This window comes from Carassius gibelio, chromosome B17, assembly GCF_023724105.1.
Source record: "Carassius gibelio isolate Cgi1373 ecotype wild population from Czech Republic chromosome B17, carGib1.2-hapl.c, whole genome shotgun sequence".
Lineage (NCBI taxonomy): Eukaryota > Metazoa > Chordata > Actinopteri > Cypriniformes > Cyprinidae > Carassius > Carassius gibelio.
This window is the reverse complement of record NC_068412.1, coordinates 4,218,498-4,241,737: the sequence shown is the minus strand read 5'-3', so window position 1 is coordinate 4,241,737 and position 23,240 is coordinate 4,218,498. Positions and strand designations below refer to the sequence as shown.

The 23,240-nt window shown below is 37.6% G+C and overlaps 1 protein-coding gene across 2 annotated transcripts in view; it reads left to right on the top strand.

Moving 5' to 3' along the window:
• Nucleotides 1–23,240, top strand: part of ttll5 (tubulin tyrosine ligase-like family, member 5) — a 103,297-nt gene that overhangs the window by 11,743 nt on the left and 68,314 nt on the right. For both annotated transcript variants that reach the window (XM_052579784.1, XM_052579783.1), the window contains exons 10-13: nucleotides 823–924; nucleotides 4,685–4,776; nucleotides 6,170–6,277; nucleotides 22,888–22,969. In XM_052579784.1, the coding sequence (XP_052435744.1) occupies nucleotides 823–924; nucleotides 4,685–4,776; nucleotides 6,170–6,277; nucleotides 22,888–22,969 (384 nt within the window). The remainder of the gene's footprint in view (nucleotides 1–822; nucleotides 925–4,684; nucleotides 4,777–6,169; nucleotides 6,278–22,887; nucleotides 22,970–23,240) is intronic.

Genomic DNA, 23,240 nt, shown 5'->3' with positions numbered 1-23,240 from the left:
GACAAGAAAAAGCTTTAAAGGAACAGTTCACACAAAATGTGTTCACCATCAGGCCATCCGAGATCAGGATGAGTTTGTGTCTTCATCAGGTTTGTAGAAATGTAGCACTGCATCAGTGTGTCATCAATCGATGCTCTGCAGTGAATGGGTGCCGTCAGAATGAGAGTCTGATAAAAACATCACAATAATCCACAGCACTCCAGTCCATCAGTGAACATCTGGAGAAGACAAAAGATGAAACAAATCCAGCATTAAGACATACCAGTCCATAATCCATAATATTATTTTCTTCAGTTGTCTGGTCTGAATCTACACAGTTCAAGCTCTGTTTACAGGCCAAAACAGTTCAAAACAACTCTTAACACATGTGGCTGGATTTTGATGTATGAGGAAGCATTATTATTAATCATGAACTTGTATTTTAGCTGGAAACAACAGTTTGAAGTTAAAAACATCTTAATGATGGATCTGTTTCATACAAACATGAAGCTTTTGCCTTCACAAGACTTCACAAGCTGGTTTTCAGTCTTATTTCGGCCATTTAACCAAAAACCCCACTGACTTCAGGACGATGGAACTGAAGGTGGTAAAATGTTTGTTTCTGGGTTCTTAATAGTTTTAGTTGGAAGGCTGTTGCAAAACCTCTCTATTTATGTGTCATATTAATGTTAAAAAGATCTGTGGCTGGATTTGTGAAGGTCGTCTCATGTTTGCACAAGGCTGCTTGCTTTGGTACTGTACCTATTTATTATTATCTGTAGGTCAGTTGAATGTCATACTCATTATTAAGCTCATTTATTCCTTCTTGCTTGTGTGTTGTAGGTTTGCCACAGTGAAGTATGACCATGCCACGGCAAACATCAAGAACCAGTTCATGCATCTGACCAACTACAGCGTCAACAAGAAGAGCAGTAACTACGTCAGGTGAGCTCGTTCGGGGTTTGATATTTCAGTTTCCAGTGTGGTTATAAACATGAATACTGAGAATAAAGTCTTAGTATTAAGCACAACATGTATGTGGTAAAAGGTCTGCTGGTATTTTTACCATAATTTGAACAGCACACCCTGTCTGATGGATTATAAGACGGTATGAAGAATAGAGGCTATGTTGTGCTGTGAAAATGATTAGAAAAGGGTGATTTCTCCTACCACTGTTACACATTCATATAGATTATAAAAGGTCAGAGTTCCGTTTCTCCCAAGACGGTGGGCGGAGATTATTATGCAAAGTGTTCCTAGTGACGTACATAGAGATGGGCAAAATATTTGAAATCTATAACGACTCGTTTCAGCGATTCAGAGTCGACTCCTTACTTTAAAAGCCAATAACTTTATAAATCATATACTTTTGGGTTTAATTACTTTGCACATTGTTTACACTGATGTACAGCTACATCATACACTGTAATACAGGTAATTTTTGATTTCCCATCTGTGTGGCTCTTTTAGAGGGCTTTTACACTGGGCTCGTTTGCTGCAGTCTGAGCCCAAGTGCGATTGTTCCTGACGCCACCTGCATCGTTGGTATGCTTGTATCGAACCCAGGTGCGTTTACAGTCACCTTACGTCAACGCAAACGCACACGGAAAAAAACGCATGGAGAACACAACGCGACTGAGCATAGTTGTAATTTTCTTGTTATTTTGATGCTATTATGCACAGTATAATAATTATTTTCATTATTTAATTTTAATCAATTTAATTTAGACTTTTAGGAGTGCGTGGAATCAACCTCGGCTCTCTCGCGCATTGAGGAAACAATGATATCGACAGTGTTTCGCATGTGCGGGATACTTTACTTCCTGAACAAGTGCGCACCCAAGTCCGTGTTGCTTGCACATTCATGCGAACCGCGCCACAGCTGGGGAGCAAACTAAACTAATTAACTCTAAACACCTGCAAAAGATTCCTGAGGCTTTTAAAAACTCCCAGCCTGGTTCATTACTCAAAACCGCAATCATGGGTAAGACTGCTGACCTGACTGCTGTCCAGAAGGCCATCATTGACACCCTCAAGCGAGAGGGTAAGACACAGAAAGAAATTTCTGAACGAATAGGCTGTTCCCAGAGTGCTGTATCAAGGCACCTCAGTGAAATTTTGCATGTCATTTGGAAATCAAGGTGCCAGAGTCTGGAGGAAGACTGGGGAGAAGGAAATGCCAAAATGCCTGAAGTCCAGTGTCAAGTACCCACAGTCAGTGATGGTCTGGGGTGCCATGTCAGCTGCTGGTGCTGGTCCACTGTGTTTTATTAAGGGCAGGGTCAATGCAGCTAGCTATCAGGAGATTTTGGAGCACTTCATGCTCCATCTGCTGAAAAGCTTTATGGAGATGAAGATTTCGTTTTTCAGCGACCTGGCACCTGCTCACAGTGCCAAAACCACTGGTAAATGGTTTACTGACCATGGTATTACTGTGCTCAATTGGCCTGCCAACTCTCCTGACCTGAACCCCATAGAGAATCTGTGGGATATTGTGAAGAGAAAGTTGAGAGACGCAAGACCCAACACTCTGGATGAGCTTAAGGCCGCTATCGAAGCATCCTGGGCCTCCATAACACCTCAGCAGTGCCACAGGCTGATTGCCTCCATGCCACGCCGCATTGAAGCAGTCATTTCTGCAAAAGGATTCCCCACCAAGTATTGAGTGCATAACTGAACATAATTATTTGAAGGTTGACTTTTTTTGTATTAAAAACACTTTTCTTTTATTGGTCGGATTAAATATGCACATTTTTTGAGATAGGAATTTTGGGTTTTCATGAGCTGTATGCCAAAATCATCAGTAATAAAACAATAAAAGACCTGAAATATTTCAGTTGGTGTGCAATGAATCTAAAATATATGAAAGTTTAATTTTTTATCATCACATTATGGAAAATAATGAACTTTTTCACAATATGCTAATTTTTTGAGAAGGACCTGTATGCAGCGCCGCTGAAAGATTGCCTTCGAGTAATACTGAGGTGGTAGAAATTTGTTAGCAGCATGTCACAGCTTCTGGGTTTGAATCCGCATTCATATAGATTTTTTCTCATTTAAACCAGATGTGTTCGTCAGTAATTTTATATCAAGGGCTGCACTTCCTGTTACACAGAAATATAAAGAGGAGGGAAAACAAAGTCCAAATTCCCTTAATCATTCATCACAATGAGAAAAACCAAAGAATATATTTCTGATGTACAGCAAAAGATAATTGAGCTTCACAAATTAGTGAAGTGGCTTTAAGAAAAGAGCTAGAGCTGTGAAAATTCCCATTTCCACCATCAGGACAATAATTAAGAATTTCCAGTCAACAGAAAGTGTTACAAAACTGCCTGGAAGAGGATATGTGCCTATATCATCCTAATGCACGGTGAAGAAGAGAGTTTGAGTATCTAAAGACTCTCCAAGGATCACAGCTGGAGAACTGCATAAAATAGTTGAGTCCTGGGGTCAGAAAACCTTTTAAAAAATTCTCAAACAGCACCTACATCACCACATGTTGTTTGGGAGGGTTTCAAGAAAAATTCTAAAGCATATTCAGTTATCAGACGCGACTGTAACTTCAAATGGGACTGGCTTCTATGATCAGATGAAACTAGAAAATTAGCTTTTTAGCAACTATCACTCAAGATGGGTTTGGTGATAACAGGGATAAAAAGTACCCCATGTGTACAATTAAATATACTGCAGTATTTTTGATGTTGTGGGCCTATATTTCTGCTGGAGGTCCTGGACATCTTGTTTAGACACATGGCATCATGGATTCTATCAAATACCAACAGATAAGAAATCAGTAAGTGACTAACTGTTAGAAACCTTATAATGGGCCTTGTTTGGATCTTCCAACCGTACAATAATCCAAACACAAACCTCAAAAACAACACAGAAATGGGTCACTGAGCCCAAAACCAAGCTTCTGCTATAGCCATCCAGTCCTGACCTGAACCCTACAGAAAATGAGAGGAGTGAACTGAAGAGGAGAAGCTGGGAATCTAAAGGTTCTGGAATGATTCTGGATGAGGAATGGTCTCTGATCTCTCGTCAGGTGTTCTCTAACCTCATCAGGCTTTATAGGAGATCATTTAGACCTGTAAACTGGCAAATGGAGGATTCAAAAAGTATTGAATAAAAGGGGGCCGTTAATTACTCCTGGCTAATGTGTATTAGATAAAAACCTTTACTTCATAATGATATTTCCTCCCATTTTAAATTCTTATTATCCAATGAAAGGATACATTTTGTGAATTTTTTAAATAAAAGACCAAAAGGATTAACAATGCAGATCAATTTTCACAGCCTTCTTTGATTATATTCACTAAGGGTGATATATAATAATTTAAACACAACTTCCACCGAATCTAAGTCAGGAAATGTGAGGAAAGTCTTTCCATCTGAACCTGCACGAGGTTCTGTAGCTGTAGTCCTTAATACCTCTTCATAAATGCCTGATGATAGTAGAGAAGCTTGTGTTTGTCTTGTGACAGATCATGCTATAAAGCATCATGCATGTTACAGTAATGAGAACAGATCTCAGCTGTCAGAAATAATAGTTAAATAATCACTTCTCATTGTTCTTCAACTCCTAAATGAGAATGTGTTTTCAAATACGAGTGTTTGCTAATCATGTCAACATTGTTAAGTTGTGCTCATTTCTCGGCATTGTTTTGACAGTGCTGACAGTCAGGGTTTCTCTTCCTTTCAGCTGCGATGACCCTGAAGTAGAGGATTATGGGAACAAATGGAGCATGAGCGCAATGCTGAGATATTTGAGGCAAGAAGGCAAAGACATCACATGTGAGTAGAGCTGAGATGTGCCTTATGCAATCATATACTTTCATGTTTAACACTCCGTGACGTTTCACATTCATAACCACTAATCTGTGGATATTCTCAAGCACAAAGCACTACAGAGTCATGTGTAGATTGACACGCTTGTTACTCCTGACGAACAGCAGCTGCTAGATTGATGTATCACATTATGACCCCCTGAGTGGGGTTCATTTTGAGGATATTTGAAAGATTTTATGTTGTTATGCTTGGATTATGTCCAAAGAAAATTTATTTCATTTAATTAATTTCCTATGAAATTCTACTATATTTCCACTGCTGGCCGTTGTCCTTTTTCCATTTACTGATCTGGACTTCTGTGTGAATACTGCCAAGGGCACATGGTTGAGATATGAGATGGGAGGAAAAATTATTAATTAAGTTATGCAATCACTGGCAAAACTTTAATGTCACTCTGAAAATTTTCAGAGAAACTTTGCATTTGCTTTCAAAACTTTTTGCGTTGTCGTAGGATATAAACTTTTCGTACAAATATTTTTGTTCTTTCTTTGTCAGCCCCTAGAAGTGCTGTATTAGATGTGAAAAATTTGTATTTTTTGCTTATGTGTTCACTCAAAAAGCTTTTTTTCTCTCAACATTGACCCAAGCTTGTCTGACAGTGTTTGTGCCTATGATCCAGGTCATTTTTTTTTTTCACCTGGCCTGTTTTTCACTTAGATCTATTTGTATTACTAAAAATATCATATTACTCAGTTGTCAAAATAATCAGTAGATTACTTGATTAACAAAACAATTATATGTTACAACCCTAGATTATTTAAAATATAAAAAAATAAAAAATAAATAAAATAAATATGCATTGTAAATAAAAAATACAACTGCATTGTTTTGAGTTGTGTGATTAAAAGACAAATATTTTGTCATTTAAAAAATAGTATTAAAATATTGTCTCTTTCTAGTGAACAAAGTATCTGTATATCTCGTGAGCTAAGTGTTTTCCAAGTGTATGATACAGCTTTCATTCTTCAGGCCAATCATATAAAAATAAATCAGTTTGAATAAGGAAAGCGATAGCTTTGCCATAATATCCTTTCAAATGTTAAAGTGTCCACAGTCATTGCATGCTTTTGTGCTGCACTTTATTTGTGCCATTTAGTTTTATTGGTTTATTAGGATTTGAAAGATAATAACAAAACGGTTTGATATGTAAGATCTCAGATTTTAGTCCTTGAAAACCAAAAAAGTAGTGCTTGAAAAGTCTTTGAAAATCCTGGAATTTCATTTGGCAGTTTCTGTTTGAACCTTGAGTTAGGAGGAACAGCTATATTTCAGTGCTTTTGCAGGTGGTTGTGTTGCATGATAAAAACAAGTTTTAAATAAATTTCTCTGTGTTTGTCAGTGCTCATGGGCCAGATCGAGGATCTGATCATTAAAGCTCTTCTGAGCGCTGAGATCCACATCGCCACAGCCTGCAAGATGTTCGTCCCTCATCGCTGCAACTGCTTCGGTAAGACAGGACCATATACGTGGTCTATAATGTTAAGTATGTGTACTAGGGCTGTAGTACTCCAGTCCGGACTCGAGACATTTTTCTGTCGTCTCGGACTTGTCTCAGACTCGTTGCATTTGCACTCGGACTTGTCTCGGACTTGGCCATTGGACTCGCCAAGTCTTCTAGTTGGTCTCGACCGAGTCCAGCAAAAAAAAAAAAAAAAATTCTCCTTCAAAACAAAAACACATTTGCATGATTTCGTGACCGAAAATGTGTGGAAAACACTAGGCGCGCTGCTCTCCTTATTTCCAAAGCACTCTGTAGCCTGCGCTTGCGCTCCAGTGGCGTCTGCTGTTGCTGGGCAACCATGACTCGCTCTTCATGATGACGCAGAAGTTTCAGCAAAGAAATAAATGTATTTCCAGCACTAAACATCCCTTGTAGTAACTCTGCTAATAGATGCATTTACAAAATGGCTATCCTTGTACAGCTATGATCGTCTGTTTCTCCATCTTGGCTTTGCTTTCAGTATTGTTCCGGGAAAGGATGTGCATGACCAGTGGTGCACTTACTGCGACCTGAAAAGTTTAGATGTGTCTAATTTAATTTTCTACCTGTTAGATTGTGTTTTATTTACGTCTACACCTAGATAGCCTTAAACGTACCCTTTACAATAATGAAATGCAAATTATTGTTGTACAGTATAGGGATTGCAAGACTTTCTGCTAGTAGATTTTTTTTAAAGAAAAAAATGCTAGAGTTACTGGACTACTCATGGTTCATGCTATTGTTAATGAAAACACATTAAATAGTTTTTTTTTTATCAATCAACACATATTTATGTATAGCCTTATGCAACAATTACATATGTAAATTTTAAAAACTTTATAATTATGAAATTACATATTTAAATTTTCATGTAACAGCCAGTATTTGTATTTGTTAAAATCACAACACTTTTCAACACTTTTCACGGATACAACATCATACAGTTACTTGATAAGACCCTTATATTTTTTTTTCGTAGTTATCACTGAACAAGTATGTCGTATTAAACTGAAATAATTATTAATTTCTAAAATAATATTTATCATGCAAGCAGAGAGATGTAATTACAAACGTTTAGTGATCATTTGAACACGACTGAATCCATTCAATGCGCACATTCTCATTACGCAGAACACTTTAAGCGAGTCTTAATGTTAATGAACTTCACTAAACAGATGTGTGTGTGCCGTGCAAACCAGCAAAAGGTAAATATGCAAACATGTAGGACAAGTAGACAATGTATCAGTATCTAAGCTGATTATTAGCCTACTCTTGAACTGATTTGGTTTTTGAGAGACTGAGATGCACAATGCAGCTGTTTGATTGGTGAGCAGCACTGTGCTAATTCATTCGTTTCACATCGTAGCCTAAGCTTTAAATCATTGCCTTTTAAATATATACAAATACTATAACGTGTATGATGTATTGTTATAGGTAAAATTCCTCTTGCAACGCTCTGATTTCTGAGAGATGCACAGAGAGGCGACAACAATGCGGTGTTTGATTTGCGCTCTTTTCACTCATAAAGTTTACATTCATTCACTTCTGGCGCTGATGCCCTGGCTCACCTGTTATCTAGCAAACACCAGACTGTGTCAGCTTCAGCCGAGTATTCAGGCAGAATTATTCCTTGAGCGTTATTCGTTTTTTAAGCCATTATCCATGCCATATTCGGCTTCAGGCACAACCCTAATTATTACATTACATATTTTATTTTTACATGTAACATAGATAGGGTCATATAGTAACAGCTCCACACAATATTGTAATTCTAAAATTCACGTCGTACTTGCAAACACTTTGTATGCATTATGGTTAATACATGCTGGAGTAGTCGATTGTTTCCGACAGTGCTCGACTAATCTATGCAAGCACTAGTACAGTATGACAAAAATATTGCTGTATTTATGTGCGCATGCCCAGTAGAGCCAAACGTATCCATTCTAGCCTTGCTGCGCGTATTTGTCATATCCCGAGCTTTGCATGTGTCTGTGCACTGTGCCAAGGCATCAGTCATATACATTTTTGACCACAGACATGTCAGCAAAAGCAACATTATAAAGTAAATAAAATGAAAATAAAGTACATACAAATAATTTGACCTTACAGCTCCAAACTCTGTTCTAGAGGGCCAGTGTCCTTTATAGTTTAGCTCCCAGGGTCGGACTGGGGGTAAAACCAGAACTCATTACCAGGCCCCAAAGTAAGAGAGGGCCCTTGAAAAGTAGGAATCTGAAATATATTTTATTTTACCTGGATATTTTCAATGGTTGGGGGGCATGGTCGGCCAATCAGGACTGCCTAAGCATAGGGCCCAGGATCTTGTGTAACGCCCTTGTTAGCTTTAACTCTAATTATACACACTTGAACCTAATCAAGCTCTTACTAGACACACTAATCTTCCAGGTGTGTTAATAAGGCCAGTTGGAGCTAAACTTTTCAGGACATTGCCATCCAGGATGTAGTTTGGAGACCCCTGTCCTACAGAGTTTTTACTTTGCACATGCTTTTGATCATTACAAATAATAAAGTCAAATTATTTTCTTAGAATAAGAGATATGCTGTCTCTCGCATCACATACATTATCAGTAGTTAAGTGTGTGGTCTTGAAGAAGACCCTTTTTTCTCTCATTTGGACTCGGTCTTGACTCGGTCTCGACTAGTCCTGGACTTGGACTTGACTTGGACTCGACAAAGCTGGACTTGACTACAGCTCTAATGTGTACTGTTTTTCATGTTTCAGGCATCAAAACATTACTGTATGTAATAGTAAAGAAAAACTGCTTGGAGCTTTTGAAACATGGTACAAAAAGCATGCTGTTTGAATTGGTAAAAAAGCATGTGCTAAATCAACATGCTCACTGATATATTGAGCATCCCTAAACATACAGTCTGTTAGGCTACATTATTTTATTGTGAGATCATTGTTACCCAAAGAAAAGGATTTGCACAGCAGTGTTTAACCCAAAGAATGCAGACTTTACTGTATGATAGACTGTTTATGGTGGTGAAAACAGAAGGATATTTGCTGCCAGAGCCGAACTGCAGAGATGCCCATTTACAGTCCAACTGTTTCTCATTCTGAGCTGTTATTATGGGGTGTTAACTACCTGCATGAGGTCAAACACATTATCCTTCAGATTAATCATTCATATATTCACTTCACCAGTGCTCTGATTTATGTTCTTTAAATTGATTAGTTAATTAATGTATTAGTTTATTGAATTTGGAAAATAACTAAACAAAACAAAACAGGCATGTGTATGGTTCTGTATTTCTCCTCGTGTGCCAAATCACCCTCCCAAAGCTGAACACTAATGTGTGTCATGTGAAGTAACAAAGCAAGAATTTTACTTCTGTCAAAACTTTGAATTGCGCTCCAAAATGAACACTTGCCAAGAGGGAAACTTCTTTCTGAATTACAAAATAATGCATGGTTTATGTTCTTTGTTCTTACTGAGCAAAACATTTTGAGCATTTTCACGCGTTGGATCCTTTAGTCACCTTGGTACAAAAACCGTACCATTTTTTACAAAGAGATGATTTAACAATGTGGGCAATTTAAACAGAAATAAATGTAATTTATAATGAATCCAATTAAATATATATAGTTAACCCCCCCAAAAAAAAATGCTGAAAATGTCTTCACCCTCAGGTCATCAGATCAGTTTGTTTCTTCATCAGATTTGTAGTAATGTAGCATTTCATCAGTGTCTCATCAATGGATGCTCTGCAGTGAATGGGTGCCGTCAGAATGAGAGTCAGAATGAACTACAAGACCATGATGGTCGGGATATAAACTCAAAACTAAACAACTGCCATGAATCTTGTATACGTCTTTTTTATTTTATGTATATATCATTGTTGCATTTTTAAGAATCGATACAGTTTTGGCAAACAGAATATTGCGATGTTCACGTGTATCAATATTTTCTTACACCCCTAGTAAAGAGGGTGTGCACGTGACAAGAGTGGCAGGAAGACTGAATGGTAGCATTGGTTTTCAGAGTGAATGCTGCAACAAGAAATACTTTGATACAAGTCCAATAGCCTTTAGTTTAAACTGATAATCATTTGTTTTACTCGTGTTTTCGCAGCTTCCCTATTAAATCCAGTCATGCAACAAGCTCTTTTGCCACTCAGTCCGTCTGAGGGGCCTGTTCCAGTGGGAAAGTGGTGTCAATGCATACCCTCTATAGCCAAGCATGGTCTCCCGTACTCGGAATATATGCATTTAACCCATCCAAGTGCGCACGCACACACACACACACACACACACACACACACACACACACATATACACACACACACACATATACACACACACACATACACACACACACACACACACACACACACGCACGCACGCACGCACGCACGCACACACACACACACACACACACACAAGTACATACACATACACATACACACACATACACACACACACACACACACACACACACACACACACACACACACACACACACACACACACACACATACACACACACACACACACACACACACACACACACACACACACACACACACACACACACACACACACACACAGTATAGAGTAGCAAACACATAACAATTGCTATGCATGATGAACCGATTTAATTTAGGCTTTCATTGACTCATAAACATTGATTAATGCACATACATAGAGCACATTAAATATGGTAAATGGAAGCTCAAAACGTGCTCACTTGATGCATAAGAGAAGAGCTCACTGGTTCTGGAACATGCATGCATGTTTGATCGTCTGTTTACCGAAAATTGATGAGAGAATAACTGAAATACAAATATCTGTTCCAAAGATGAACACATTTCTCCAAAAGGCATTGACTGTGAAGTGTTCTGTCATCTCCACTGTAACGTGTTTTTAGATGTAATATCTTCTCCAGGAGGTGTTGCTTGTTTAGGCTGTGATAACACCGTCCCTGTGGACTTTTCTGTTATCGGACAATCACCCACATGACAGAGATATCTTTACCCTCCACCCAGTCTATGCCCTCATCTCGCGGTGCATGATGGGATACTGGAAGCAGGCAGGGCAAGGCCAGGTTCACTTCACTGTGTCAGGTGACTGAATATGAGCCGCCCATGCAGGTGCATCAGTGGAATGTGATGGAGGCCGTGTTATTCAGATAAAGTGGTCATACTGTGAATACACAGGGCCTGTTTAATATGGTCAAATCAGTCTGAACACCAGGGGTGTCCAGTCCCACGCTTGCAGGCCATTTTAACAAACATTCTGCTTTAGCTTGTTACTATATCTTACTAAAATACATTGGATGTTAGCCATAAACCAACATGAAAAAAAAGAAAACCTGACAACCAACACTGAAAATTAATAACCAGCACGTAAATTAAAACTGACTTGAATATAAGCATTGAAATTGCATTTTTAAAAATCCAATTTTAATGATATACAGTTATGTTTTTTCTCCATTGGTCAAATATACATATATAAAGTGGCTATGATAACTTGTTTTCATGATTTTTTTCAAACATGCATTAAATGAGACATTATTAATGAATATGTAATATACAGCATGTATTTATCAAAAATGCTCTCCGGGGTTGTTTTTCTAGCTGAGTCTCTAATGAGTTTATGGACATTAAATGTCTTTCCAGAGGTAAACGAGATGCTGCGTGACATTATTGATCACAAGCCGATTTACTGACGTCTTCTGGCAGTTGAAACACTGACTGATCGATTAGATGAGACTTGTTCAGTTTCTTCTGATGTTCATTCATATTAATTTTGTGCTATAAGTAAAGAGGAAGGGATGATGATCAGTTCACATGCTGCTTGAACTGAGGCTACAGCAATCTGTCACCACACATTAAAGACCAACATTTAGCTATTGATTGAATTTAGTTAACACAATTTAAAAACTGAGACTTTGTTTCATATCACAAGTAACAGCACAAAGATTATTGCGATTTATTGGATAGGAGTCACACTACAAAAATGTTTAGTTGTTTTGTTCATGCAGCAAACTGAAAACAGAAGATCTCGGTTCATCAAAATGAAGATTTATTAAAATCCAGAAGTTGAGATGATCAACCCAGCACTAGTGTCCACATCGCTGACATGTTTACCTGTTGTAGTTTATCCATATCGTGTGAACAAAATAAACAAGCTAAACTAGTAATTGCAAAATTAAATAAAAGCTATTCTGTGTCTCAAGACAAGTTCACTAAAAGATCTTTATTATATTTCTATGCTAGAGGAGAATACCCAAGCCAAAAAGAAACAAAGAAAAGACAATTTAACATTGATGAAACCGTACTCGATGGAAAGCACATGTGAGTGGGGTTATAGTGCCAACTAGTGATCTTCTGTGGCGCAGCTGCGTGGGGATTGGTAAAGGCTAAAAGGGCTGAACCAAAGTCTCACAATTCAAATGAATCATAGAATTGACTTAAAAAAGATGTGAATGAATCCATGCATGTATGATTGTTTAACTGGACTAACCTGAGAGCTAGTGTTATTTGAATCATTTTAAAACGCCTGAACATCATCTCACATGACTGCGTTCCCAAACATCAGGCGTCCAAATAACAACACGACAGTTATTGTGTTTCGTTTGGAGCAAGACCTCCCTGGCTGTGACAACTTTCATTTTTGTTCACTCTTGAACAAACAGGATAGAAAATTGTGCTATATGTGCATATGTTTTATACAATTTTCAGATTTAGTTTTTTAGAAAGTTAATTTTGTATCGATGGATGGAAAAACAACTAATGACAGTCAAATGTGTTATCAGAGAAACGCTATAATTAAATATCAGAGTTTCGTCAGTGATTTCGTTCCTGCGTGTTGTTCACATGTGAATTAGCAGCGGGTTTGTCTTTGTTCAGCTGCGGTCTAAATGAACTCCTGTAACGTGACGCTTCATTGGTCCCTCTTCACCTCTGACACGGAGAGCAGAAACGCTCCCTTACTAGTGTATAAATGAGCCTCTTTGTGTGTGTTAGGCTGTGTGTGATTTATGTAATGGTTGTTTGTGTCTTAAAGTCCATTTGAATGCTTCTTTATACAAATGCATTTTAATTCTTTGATGGCTTAGTACACTCAAGAAAAAAGAAGTACAGAAAGTTGTCACTGATGCATTTTCAAAAGGCACTAAAATGTACCACTTAGACACTAGTGTGTTTACTTTAGACACTAATATGTACTTTTAAGATGCTAATATCCACTCTTTAAAGGAGAAAAAGGGTAGCACTTCAGTGGCAGCTTTTGTGAAGCATCACAATTGTTTCTTCAGTGATACTGAACTGATTCTTATGAATTGAGTTTCTCTATGGTTCTATGTTTGTCTTATGTGTGTGTTTTCAATTTTAATGCCAATTCCACACAAACAAAACTAAAATATTTAAACTTCTCTAGTTCAAATCAAATGACTATGTGCATGGTGTGCACTGTGAGCATCCCAGCGATTGCTTGATGTTGCAATGCTTACAATGTGTGGACAGATTCAGTGTGGATGTAATTTACTGGCAGTTTTTAGAGAAATGTACCAGTCTGAATGTGTGAAAGCAGCTGTGAAAGTACTCTTTGTTTATGGCTTGTAATGCATGTCTTCATTCTTCCTTATTACTGAATTGTGTTATTTATATGTTTTGAAACTCAATTTAATTACTACATAGTTATTTTTGTGTATTGTTATGAATTATTTGTAATTTTTTTTTTTTTATAATTCAATTTTTTATTTATTTAATTGTTTAAAAACACTTGTGTGGACAAGATGCATTGAGTAATTGAGTTGTAATCATTGTAATCATATTTGAATCAATTCTTGGGGACCGTGAAGATTCACACCCCTTTTTAATGAACCTTCAAGAGAGGTTTCATTAATGAGATGTTTATATTGTGTGTCATAGATATATAAACCAAAATCCAGTCATGACGGACTTCAGACAATCCAATTTCTTTTCTTTTCCAAGCAAACCATTGCTAAATGTTGAGCAAAGACTCCCAATACTCGAGTTTGTGTGGTACAACTTATTTTTGTCTGAAGAATGTTGAGATGGCTGTTGATGTGGGCTGTCCGCTGTGTGAAGGAGTTCATCGTCACTCTGCTTCTCTGATTAACAGCGTGCATGGCTTTGCCAGCTATGTCCCATCGTTTCAGAGTTTAGACAAATAGAGCTGTGAGCAGCGGTTTAACATTAGTGGCTCATGCTTTGTAGAGCTGCATACTGGGTTCCCACACTCTCTTGAAATCCTTGAAAGTTTGTGAATCTGAAAACAACAACAACAACATTCAAGGCCCTGAAAGGTTTTTGAAAATAAATATACATAGATACAGGTCCTTGAAAGTGCTTGAATTTATTTTGTGCAAGAAGTTTTCTGGAAAAAATCCATATTATTCCCTCTGGTCTGCTAATGTGTTTCACCAACACGTTGTGGTCTTTGCATACTAGCGTGCTTGATTTATATTAGTTCCGCACATTTGTGCATTACGTTAAGTGTTTCCTGCGTGAGGTGCTTTGTGTTGTACATTGCCATGATGTTCACGCCTGTACAAAACTACTACGATGGTACCTCAACGTCTCACAGACACACTGTGAAATTAATGTGGAATTGCTTAGCTTCTTAAGATGGAAACCCATGAGGCAAGAAACACTTAAAAGCATATTCTTAAAACTTCTGGTCATGTAAGCCTAAGCTCTTTTAACAGGGTTTCTGTGGGCATTTAAAAGCCTTAAAAGTCATTAAATGGATTTTGCGAAAATGAAGGCCTTAACATTAAAAGACATTAATATATAAACAATTTTATTCAACAAGGACAAATTAAATTGATCAAAAGTGACAGTAAAAACATTTATAATGTTACAAAATATTTTATTTCAAATAAATGCTGATTCATTTGAAATATTATTCATGCTGAAATTTGTGAAATTTGTGTTGAAAAGTTAAACGTATCATAATTTAAATATATATATATATATATATATATATATATATATATATAAGCAGAAAAAAATGTGTTCCATATTGATAATAATGACTGCCCCTGCTATTAATGATTGAGAACTAATAATCACAACAGAGCAGTAAATGAGCATATTGATCAATAAATTATTCTGATTTCTGAAGATCATGTGACACTGAAGACTGGAGGAATGATGCTGAAAATACAGCGGAGCATCACAGAAATAAATTACACTTTAACACATTCACATAGAAAACAGCTAATTTAAATGTAAATAATATTTCTCAGTATTACTATTACTGCAGCCTTAGTGAGCAGAAGATACTTGTTTCAAAAAAATAAAACTTGTGTTTTCACTTGAAATGTGTCCCCACATTAATTCCTTGAATTTGAGGGTACTGGACCTGGAAAGTCCTTGAAAGGTCCTTGAAATTGAAGTTAACCAAAGTGTGGAAACCCTGATTTGTGTGGTCATGAGCCTCAGTGCAGTGTTCTTAATAAACACCATCAGTTTAACTGCTAGAGGTACACTGGTCAGTCTGCATGCAGATGACTACAGCAGTGGCTAAATATAAAGAGCGGTGTCTGCTTCCCCTGCATTAACAGAACAATGCGAATGGTCAAGAACCATATTAGCAGAAGTGGACATCTACAAAATCATTCAGTTCCTGTAGTTTTGGTCAATTCATAACCATATTCTGCTCTTTTCCCTGAATTTTGAGATCTGAATTTTCATATCCTGAATTTATCCATGTGAACCACTGAAATTTTCCCATTGCAGTTCTGGTTATGACCAAGATATGTGTTTTCTGAGGCTTTGTTCCAAAACCTAGTGAGCTTGAAACACATAGTTGGTTCTTCCCTGTTTTGGTCAAAATGCAGCAGGATCACACATAATCTTCATGCATAAGTCAAATTTTTTTTTATTATTATTATTTTTTTAAGGAATCACTATGAACTCTCGTCACATGAAAAAGAGCTGTATGAAGGTCCTTCAAATTTCTTTTTTTGTGAAAAACGACAGCATATTTGGGTTTGCATTGTGCTTTTCATATATTTTCCCTTTAATATTGGAACATTAACTGAGATAAAAAGATCTGGTGAAAAAGTGACCCGTGGTTCTCTGCAGTGCTGCTGTGATCTTGTGTGAATTGTCTGGAGCTTCGGAGTGAAGTTATATTTCATCAGTGAGTCCGTGCGAGCCGCTCCACCCTCTGTTATATTGTTTATGAAAAGACACCCAAAAGCAGCAGAATACGAGTCATTTCTGCAGTGATGCAACGCTGTCAAGTGACACAGCAGACGCAGGAGACACCCAATGAGATGATACGTTACCGCCTTGTTATTGGTGTTGTGGGGAGTTTGGTTTGGGCTTGTTTTTGAGTTCCAGAGCCCAACGGCTCATAATAACACCCGGCTTTGATCTTCCCTTGCTGGTGCTTATTTATTCTCCTCACAGTGAATATTTTGCGGTGATGTTAATGGGCCCTCCCTGCACACATTATAGAGCCACAAACACAGAGAGCAGAGACGGAGAGAGCGGGGCGGTCTGTGAGGGCTGAGGTGTGGGCAGGATCGGTGTCTGATCCTAATTTGGGAAAATGTGTTGCACATGGGCTGTTGGCTGCTCGCTGTGTGAAGCACGGTGTAAAAGCGTATGAAGCGTGCTGTTTGTGTTTGTATGTGTGTTCACAATGCAAAAGGGTGCTTTTGCACATCTTGAGTAATTAGTATGGGTCTCTCGCCCTGTCTTTCAGCTCATGTTGTGTGTTTAGAGCTGATTTAAAAAAGATGTACTCGTCTGTAGCTCAGTACAAGCTGCTGCCTACACAGACAGTTGCTGGATTTCTTAGTCAGCCTCATACGCAGGGGCAACAATAATCTGCTCTTCCACTGTGGGATCAGTACGAACCAGTGCTTCAAACGGGCCAGTCGGGGCTAATAGCCTCGGACCTGTAGGACGAGGCCAAAATAGTGCTGCGTTTCCACCATCAGGCCTGAAGCTCTGCTGAAACCCGCTTAATCCACTTCACTAAAACCCGCCCTTTACACACCTCTCAGGAACAATGTCACACAACCCCATCATTTCACCAACAAAGAGAAATTACCAGAAAACTGATAACAAATAAGTCACTGGAACTAGCGCAATCACAAAACGAGCAAAATAAAAGCAGCACCTAATAAGCATAGCACCAAAAGCATCGATGTTTTACGATAATAAGTGACACATTGATCATAATGAATTAATTCTTAATCAGGATTAAAAATTAGTCACACAGAAATAAAGCACTATGAACATAGCCTGCTTATTCAGTCGAGTCTGTTTCTTAGTAGCCACAGGAGCCTATATACATCACATTTAGAAAGATTGATCATTTCTATGTTTTATAAAAGCCCCCGAACAAAAAAAAACATTATACACCGGAGCTAAACTCAAGAGACTTATGACAGATAAAATATGTTACAAAATACGTCTGATTTTTTCAAGTAGTCGCATTTAGCATGTTTACTATGGTAATGATAATGCCTAGCGTCTTTTGCATCACTTCTAAATATTTCTGCCTTGTATGGTGATTATAATTCATATCGGATCAAGATATTTCTGACTGAAAGTGAGTTTTGAGCTCAACTTATTTTTTTAAAAAAGTCTTTAATGCTGGTGTTACAGCTGTTATCTTTCTGAAATGATCCGTGGTGCTGACGCTCTCCAGACACTGAGAAACCCCGTCTTTGTTCGTAACCCCTCCTCTAACCCCAGCTGACCCGCTTTGGTCCAAGGTTTTCGTCGAGCCAAAAAACCCTGGCCGTTGGCCCTGACGAAGCCCCAGCGAGGCACGATCAAGCCCCGGAAGTGACAGTGGACACGCGACTGGCCCTGGCACGCACTAGCACGCCTGCTTTTGGCCCGACAGTGGAAACGCGGCAAATGTATGGGTGCTTGGAGCAAAAATCCCAGCAAAGTAAACAAAACGCCCTGCAAATTCAAGATACAAATTCAGGGGGCAAATGCCCTTGCACAATTAGACTAAAATGATTATGAATGTTGCAGTTAGGACTGCCCAGTAACAGTCAACTAAATGTTAGTCATTTATTTGTTCTATTAGTTGGTTAGTCTCAAAAAAAAAAAAAAAAAAAGATTATTTAGGGCCCTAGGAATTCCATTCCATCCAAATGCCATTTTCTGTACTTTTTTATTTTATTTTTATTATTACCAGATTCTGAGTTTTAGCATGTCTAATTGTTTGAATGCATAAAAAACACTTCTATTAATTAATAATAATAACCTTTATGATTTTTTTTTCTGTAGAAATTCTGTTCATTCAAATGAGGGCACACTACGTTAATTTATCTTTTAATTAATGAAAATTAAACATTTTATTTTTGGGGCGAACAAAGGGGATATACTATTAAAATTAAAACATGAAAGAAATGTTGTGTAATTATTCCTTAAAAATAAAGTTTTAATAATTTTTGTTTATTAGTAGTAGTAGTATTAGTACTATTACATAAATTCTACTGAAAAATAGTAATGCATTTCTGGCACAATGTCTTACAATATGATATGATATGACGCCATCTGTTATTTTTACTCAAACAAAATGGTAAACTGCTCAATATAATAGTATTCAATATTTACAGATACAAGTCCATTCGTCCAAATGTTGAAAAATCCTGTCTCATTCCACGATATACAGTAATTTAGTTTTTTATGACTGGATTTTGTGATTCTGTTCATGTTTTCTGCACCACGGAAATTATAGGGCCCTAATTATTACATTCAAATGTTCATTCATCAACCTCATATATGGCTTATTAGCACCTAATAAGCATAGCACCTTTTGCGCGGCTGTTTGCTCTAATGTTAACCTAAATGAATGTGTCGTTGCCATCACTGGCACTTTTTTACCCGATTCAACTGGAAACAAAATACCATCATTTTTTCTCATAGATAATATTAATACATCATTCAGAACTGTAAAGGGTATTTTTTTATTTGTGTACACTCATAATATGAACAAAACATTGTGCTTTTGTAAAATAAAAATAAAAAAACATGATGCGTTTTCTGACATCTCTGAAAAAAATGAGGATAAACTGTGTAGATAAAACCTCACAGACATAAGAAATATAGCCACGGAAAGCTTGAAGCCAACATTGACAGTGTTTGTGCCTATGATCCAGGTCATTCTCACATTTTAATATAGAAGCAGATCAAATCTTATTCTAAATCATCTGGACGTGGTTATTCTGAGTCCAGTCAGCTGATGAATGAGTGAATAAGTGACTTGTAAAGTGATTGGATAACCAGGTCCAGATGCTCTTAGTTGAAAATTCTACCCGTTTACAAATCAATGGATTGTAGTATACCACGCATAACAGGTTTGCTAAATACTCATTCAGTACGTGACACAATCTGGTCTGGGAGTAAATAATTACACAGGATCAGTGGAGAACTGGAACTGGTAGACTGTTTAATTAATAAAGCAAATGCTTATTTGCTCAGTGGTTGCCTGAAAATGGTTGTTAGGGTATGAAGTAAGAAGTATGTCAGATTTAAGATGGTTGGAGACAACACAATACAACCTTCAGTAGATTTTTGTTATCCTTTAAAGATAACGAGTCCTCTTGTAGGATCAGTTGTTGATCCCTTTGGGAACCAGGTCAGTGAAGTTGTGAAGTTCAGTATAAAGGCGAACACAAGCTTATAGTTCTGATGTCAGCACAACACAGCCTCGCTCTCTAAAAACAGCTCTGTTTACTCAAGAGCACACAGCAAAAACATTCAGACACACTGTCTCTGTTGGGTTTGAAGGTGGTGAGGTGAGTGTAGAATGACCACAAGAAACCGCTTGATAAAGAGACGCTTTAAACCAGAGGGCATTTGGAGCCACATATAGGCTCTTTTAAAACACAGTGAACTCCCTACATAGGCAACATTTAAAGCATGTTCCCAAATAGAAGGCTCTTCCAAAAGGCAGGAAGCTGGGCAATACACTGAATATGAGCTAAATAGGTGTAATAATATGTGTATGTGTGACGAAATAAAATCATAAAAGGGAATATTGTGTATATTATGGCTGTCTAATAAAGACAGTAAGCCAATTTCACTCCGTTTTCATTTCATGTCAGCTGGTAGGCATTGCTTTCCAATGTCTTCATGTGTGTTTATGTGAGCCCTCTCTGAAGAGTATCAAATGTTTCTATTTACAACATGCAAACCAGTGTCAAACATTGTTGGTTTATGTGTGTGTGAATCCATGAAGTGTAACCACTGGTTAAATAAGAGTTCGATTACACAGTAAAAACAACTTCACTGATAACAAGTGAAAAAGCACTGTCCCAGGGACAGCTTTTGTACCCTTTTTGTGTGTGTAGCTACACACTGCAAATGTTTTGAATTGACAACCATACTTAAATGCAGGTTTGAATCAGAAAGTACACTGATTGATAGTGATGACCATGCATGTCAATGGATGGGATTAAAAAAGAATACAAATGGATAATGTATGTGAGAATAGGTTTTGTGGATTAAAGGGTTAGTTCACCCAAATAGCAAAATTATGTCATTAATAACTCACCCTCATGTCGTTCCAAACCCATAAGACACAGTTTAAGATATTTTAGATTTAGTCCGAGAGCTCTCAGTGCCTCCATTGAAGCTGTGTGTACGGTCTACTGTCCATGTCCAGAAAGGTAAGAAAAACATCATCAAAGTAGTCCATGCGACATCAGAGGGTCAGTTAGAATATTTTGAAGCATCGAAAATACATTTTGGTCCAAAAATAGCAAAAACTATGACTTTATTCAGCATTGTCTTCTCTTCGTGTCTGTTGTGAGAGAGTTCAAAACAAAGCAGTTTGTGATATCCGGTTCACAAACAAATCACTCGATGTAACCGGATCTTCTTGAACCAGTTAACCAAATTGAACTGAATCGTTTTAAATGGTTTGTGTCTCCAATACGCATTAATCCACGATTGACTTAAGCTGTTAACTTTAATGTGTCTGACACTCCCTCTGAGTTAAAACAATATCCCGGAATAATGCATGCACTCAAACAGTACACTGACTGAACTGCTGTGAAGAGAGAACTGAAAATGAACACCGAGCCAGATAACGAACAATAGACTGACTCGTTCACGAGTGAAGAACCGGTTGCATCGGTGTTCGGATCACCAGTAGTTCTTTCGGACAGTTCGACTCAATAAACCGGTTAAAGAAAACGTTTCACTGGTTCTTTTGCGCTCAACGTAATGGCATCATTTGCGATGATTGCCCTTGATTCAAGCCTTCGGTTTACCAGCGCTCATAACACTAGCACAGAATCAGTTCAGAATAATTCACCAAAAGAATCAGTTCGGTTCAGGTTCACGAATCGGACACGTCTGACAGAAACGGTTCTTGACAATGCTGAATAAAGTGCTATTTTTCGACCAAAATGTATTTTCGATGACTAAGAGCTCTCAGACTAAATCTAAAATATCTTAAACTGCGTTCAGAAGATAAATGGAGGTCTCACGGGTTATTAATGACATAATTTTTCTATTTGGGTGAACTATCCCTTTAAGTGGAGTGTAAATGCAAACTAATAAACCTGCCACTTGTTTAATGTGTTTTTTTTTCTTGAAAGAATTTAATTCATTGTTGCAACCAATTTTTTCTCAAGAGCAAATGCAAATATATGCACATCCCTACCACAGTCTTTTGGCCATGACAAAAAAGTAGGATGTCAATTCGTGAGCAATGTTTAAATTCACTAAATTTTATTCGGTACAAAACAAACAGGAAATATTGATGAAAATCTAGTCTAAATAAATTTTGTCTTTTTGTGTGTGCTATGTATTTTTATTTTATTTTTTTCATATTGAAAACAATTACATGCCAAACCAGTGCATCTGAGGAGCACTATGTGTGGGGTTATAAATCGGTCCCTTTTTTGGGTTACATCTTAGTAACCTAAGACATAAATAAGTTAAGGATGCTTATGTAGACTTTAGGCTGGAACGCAGCTCACTGAGTCTCTGAACAGAACTAATAATTGTGGTAGAAATGTCCTTTTTAATAATTCATAAAACTGATCTCTCTGAATCAGATGATGGTGTGCTTCTTCCTAGTATTCAACTTCATCTGTTTCTTAAATCATGGACCTACACTATAGTTGTATGTCTGTAAAAAATCTGCCATATTCTGAGTGTATATGTTTCCAGAGCTCAGATATTTGCATAAGTCACATCCACATTATACACAGTTCACAATCAGGTAGTGACCACTAGCTGCTAATGCAGTGACAAATAATGTATATGTCAGTTTTTTAAGATCACAATATCCATAATTGGACACTTAAATATCTGGTCAGCCATGCCAGGTTCAGGAGAGATGCAGAATGAGCATTAAGAGGATTTACTTCTGTATTTTTTAGGAGGTTGTCACTCCCAAAACCTGTCCGTGTGTCCGCGGCTTGTTTATTCTTCCGTTACTGCTGTAATGGACATTTAGTTTCATTTACATTCATTTACATTCACTGACTGCCCTCAGTAGTGCTGGCCATCTCTGTGTTGTGTGTGTCCTCCCGTTCACCCGTCTTACTTTGTGTGTGTGTGTGTGTGTGTGTCTCAATTCACAGAACTGTACGGTTTCGACGTTCTCATTGATTCCAACCTCAAACCATGGCTCTTGGAAGTGAACCTCTCTCCTTCATTGGCATGGTGAGTGACGCACACACACTAACCCATTCATTTTTAAACTATTTTGTGTAGAATAACAACTTTTTACCAGGTTTTGGGTGTTTGTGTTATGCCTGTCTTATACCGACAAATGCAATTTGAGATCACTGCATTGCATACTTTAAATTCCCATCACATACTGCCATCCATGCAAGGAATTTTGGGCAAATACAATGTAGAAATGCAATACAATGTGCAATTTTAAGTCTCTCTTTTGGCAGAATGCAAGTAGTTGATATGGAGTTTTACATCA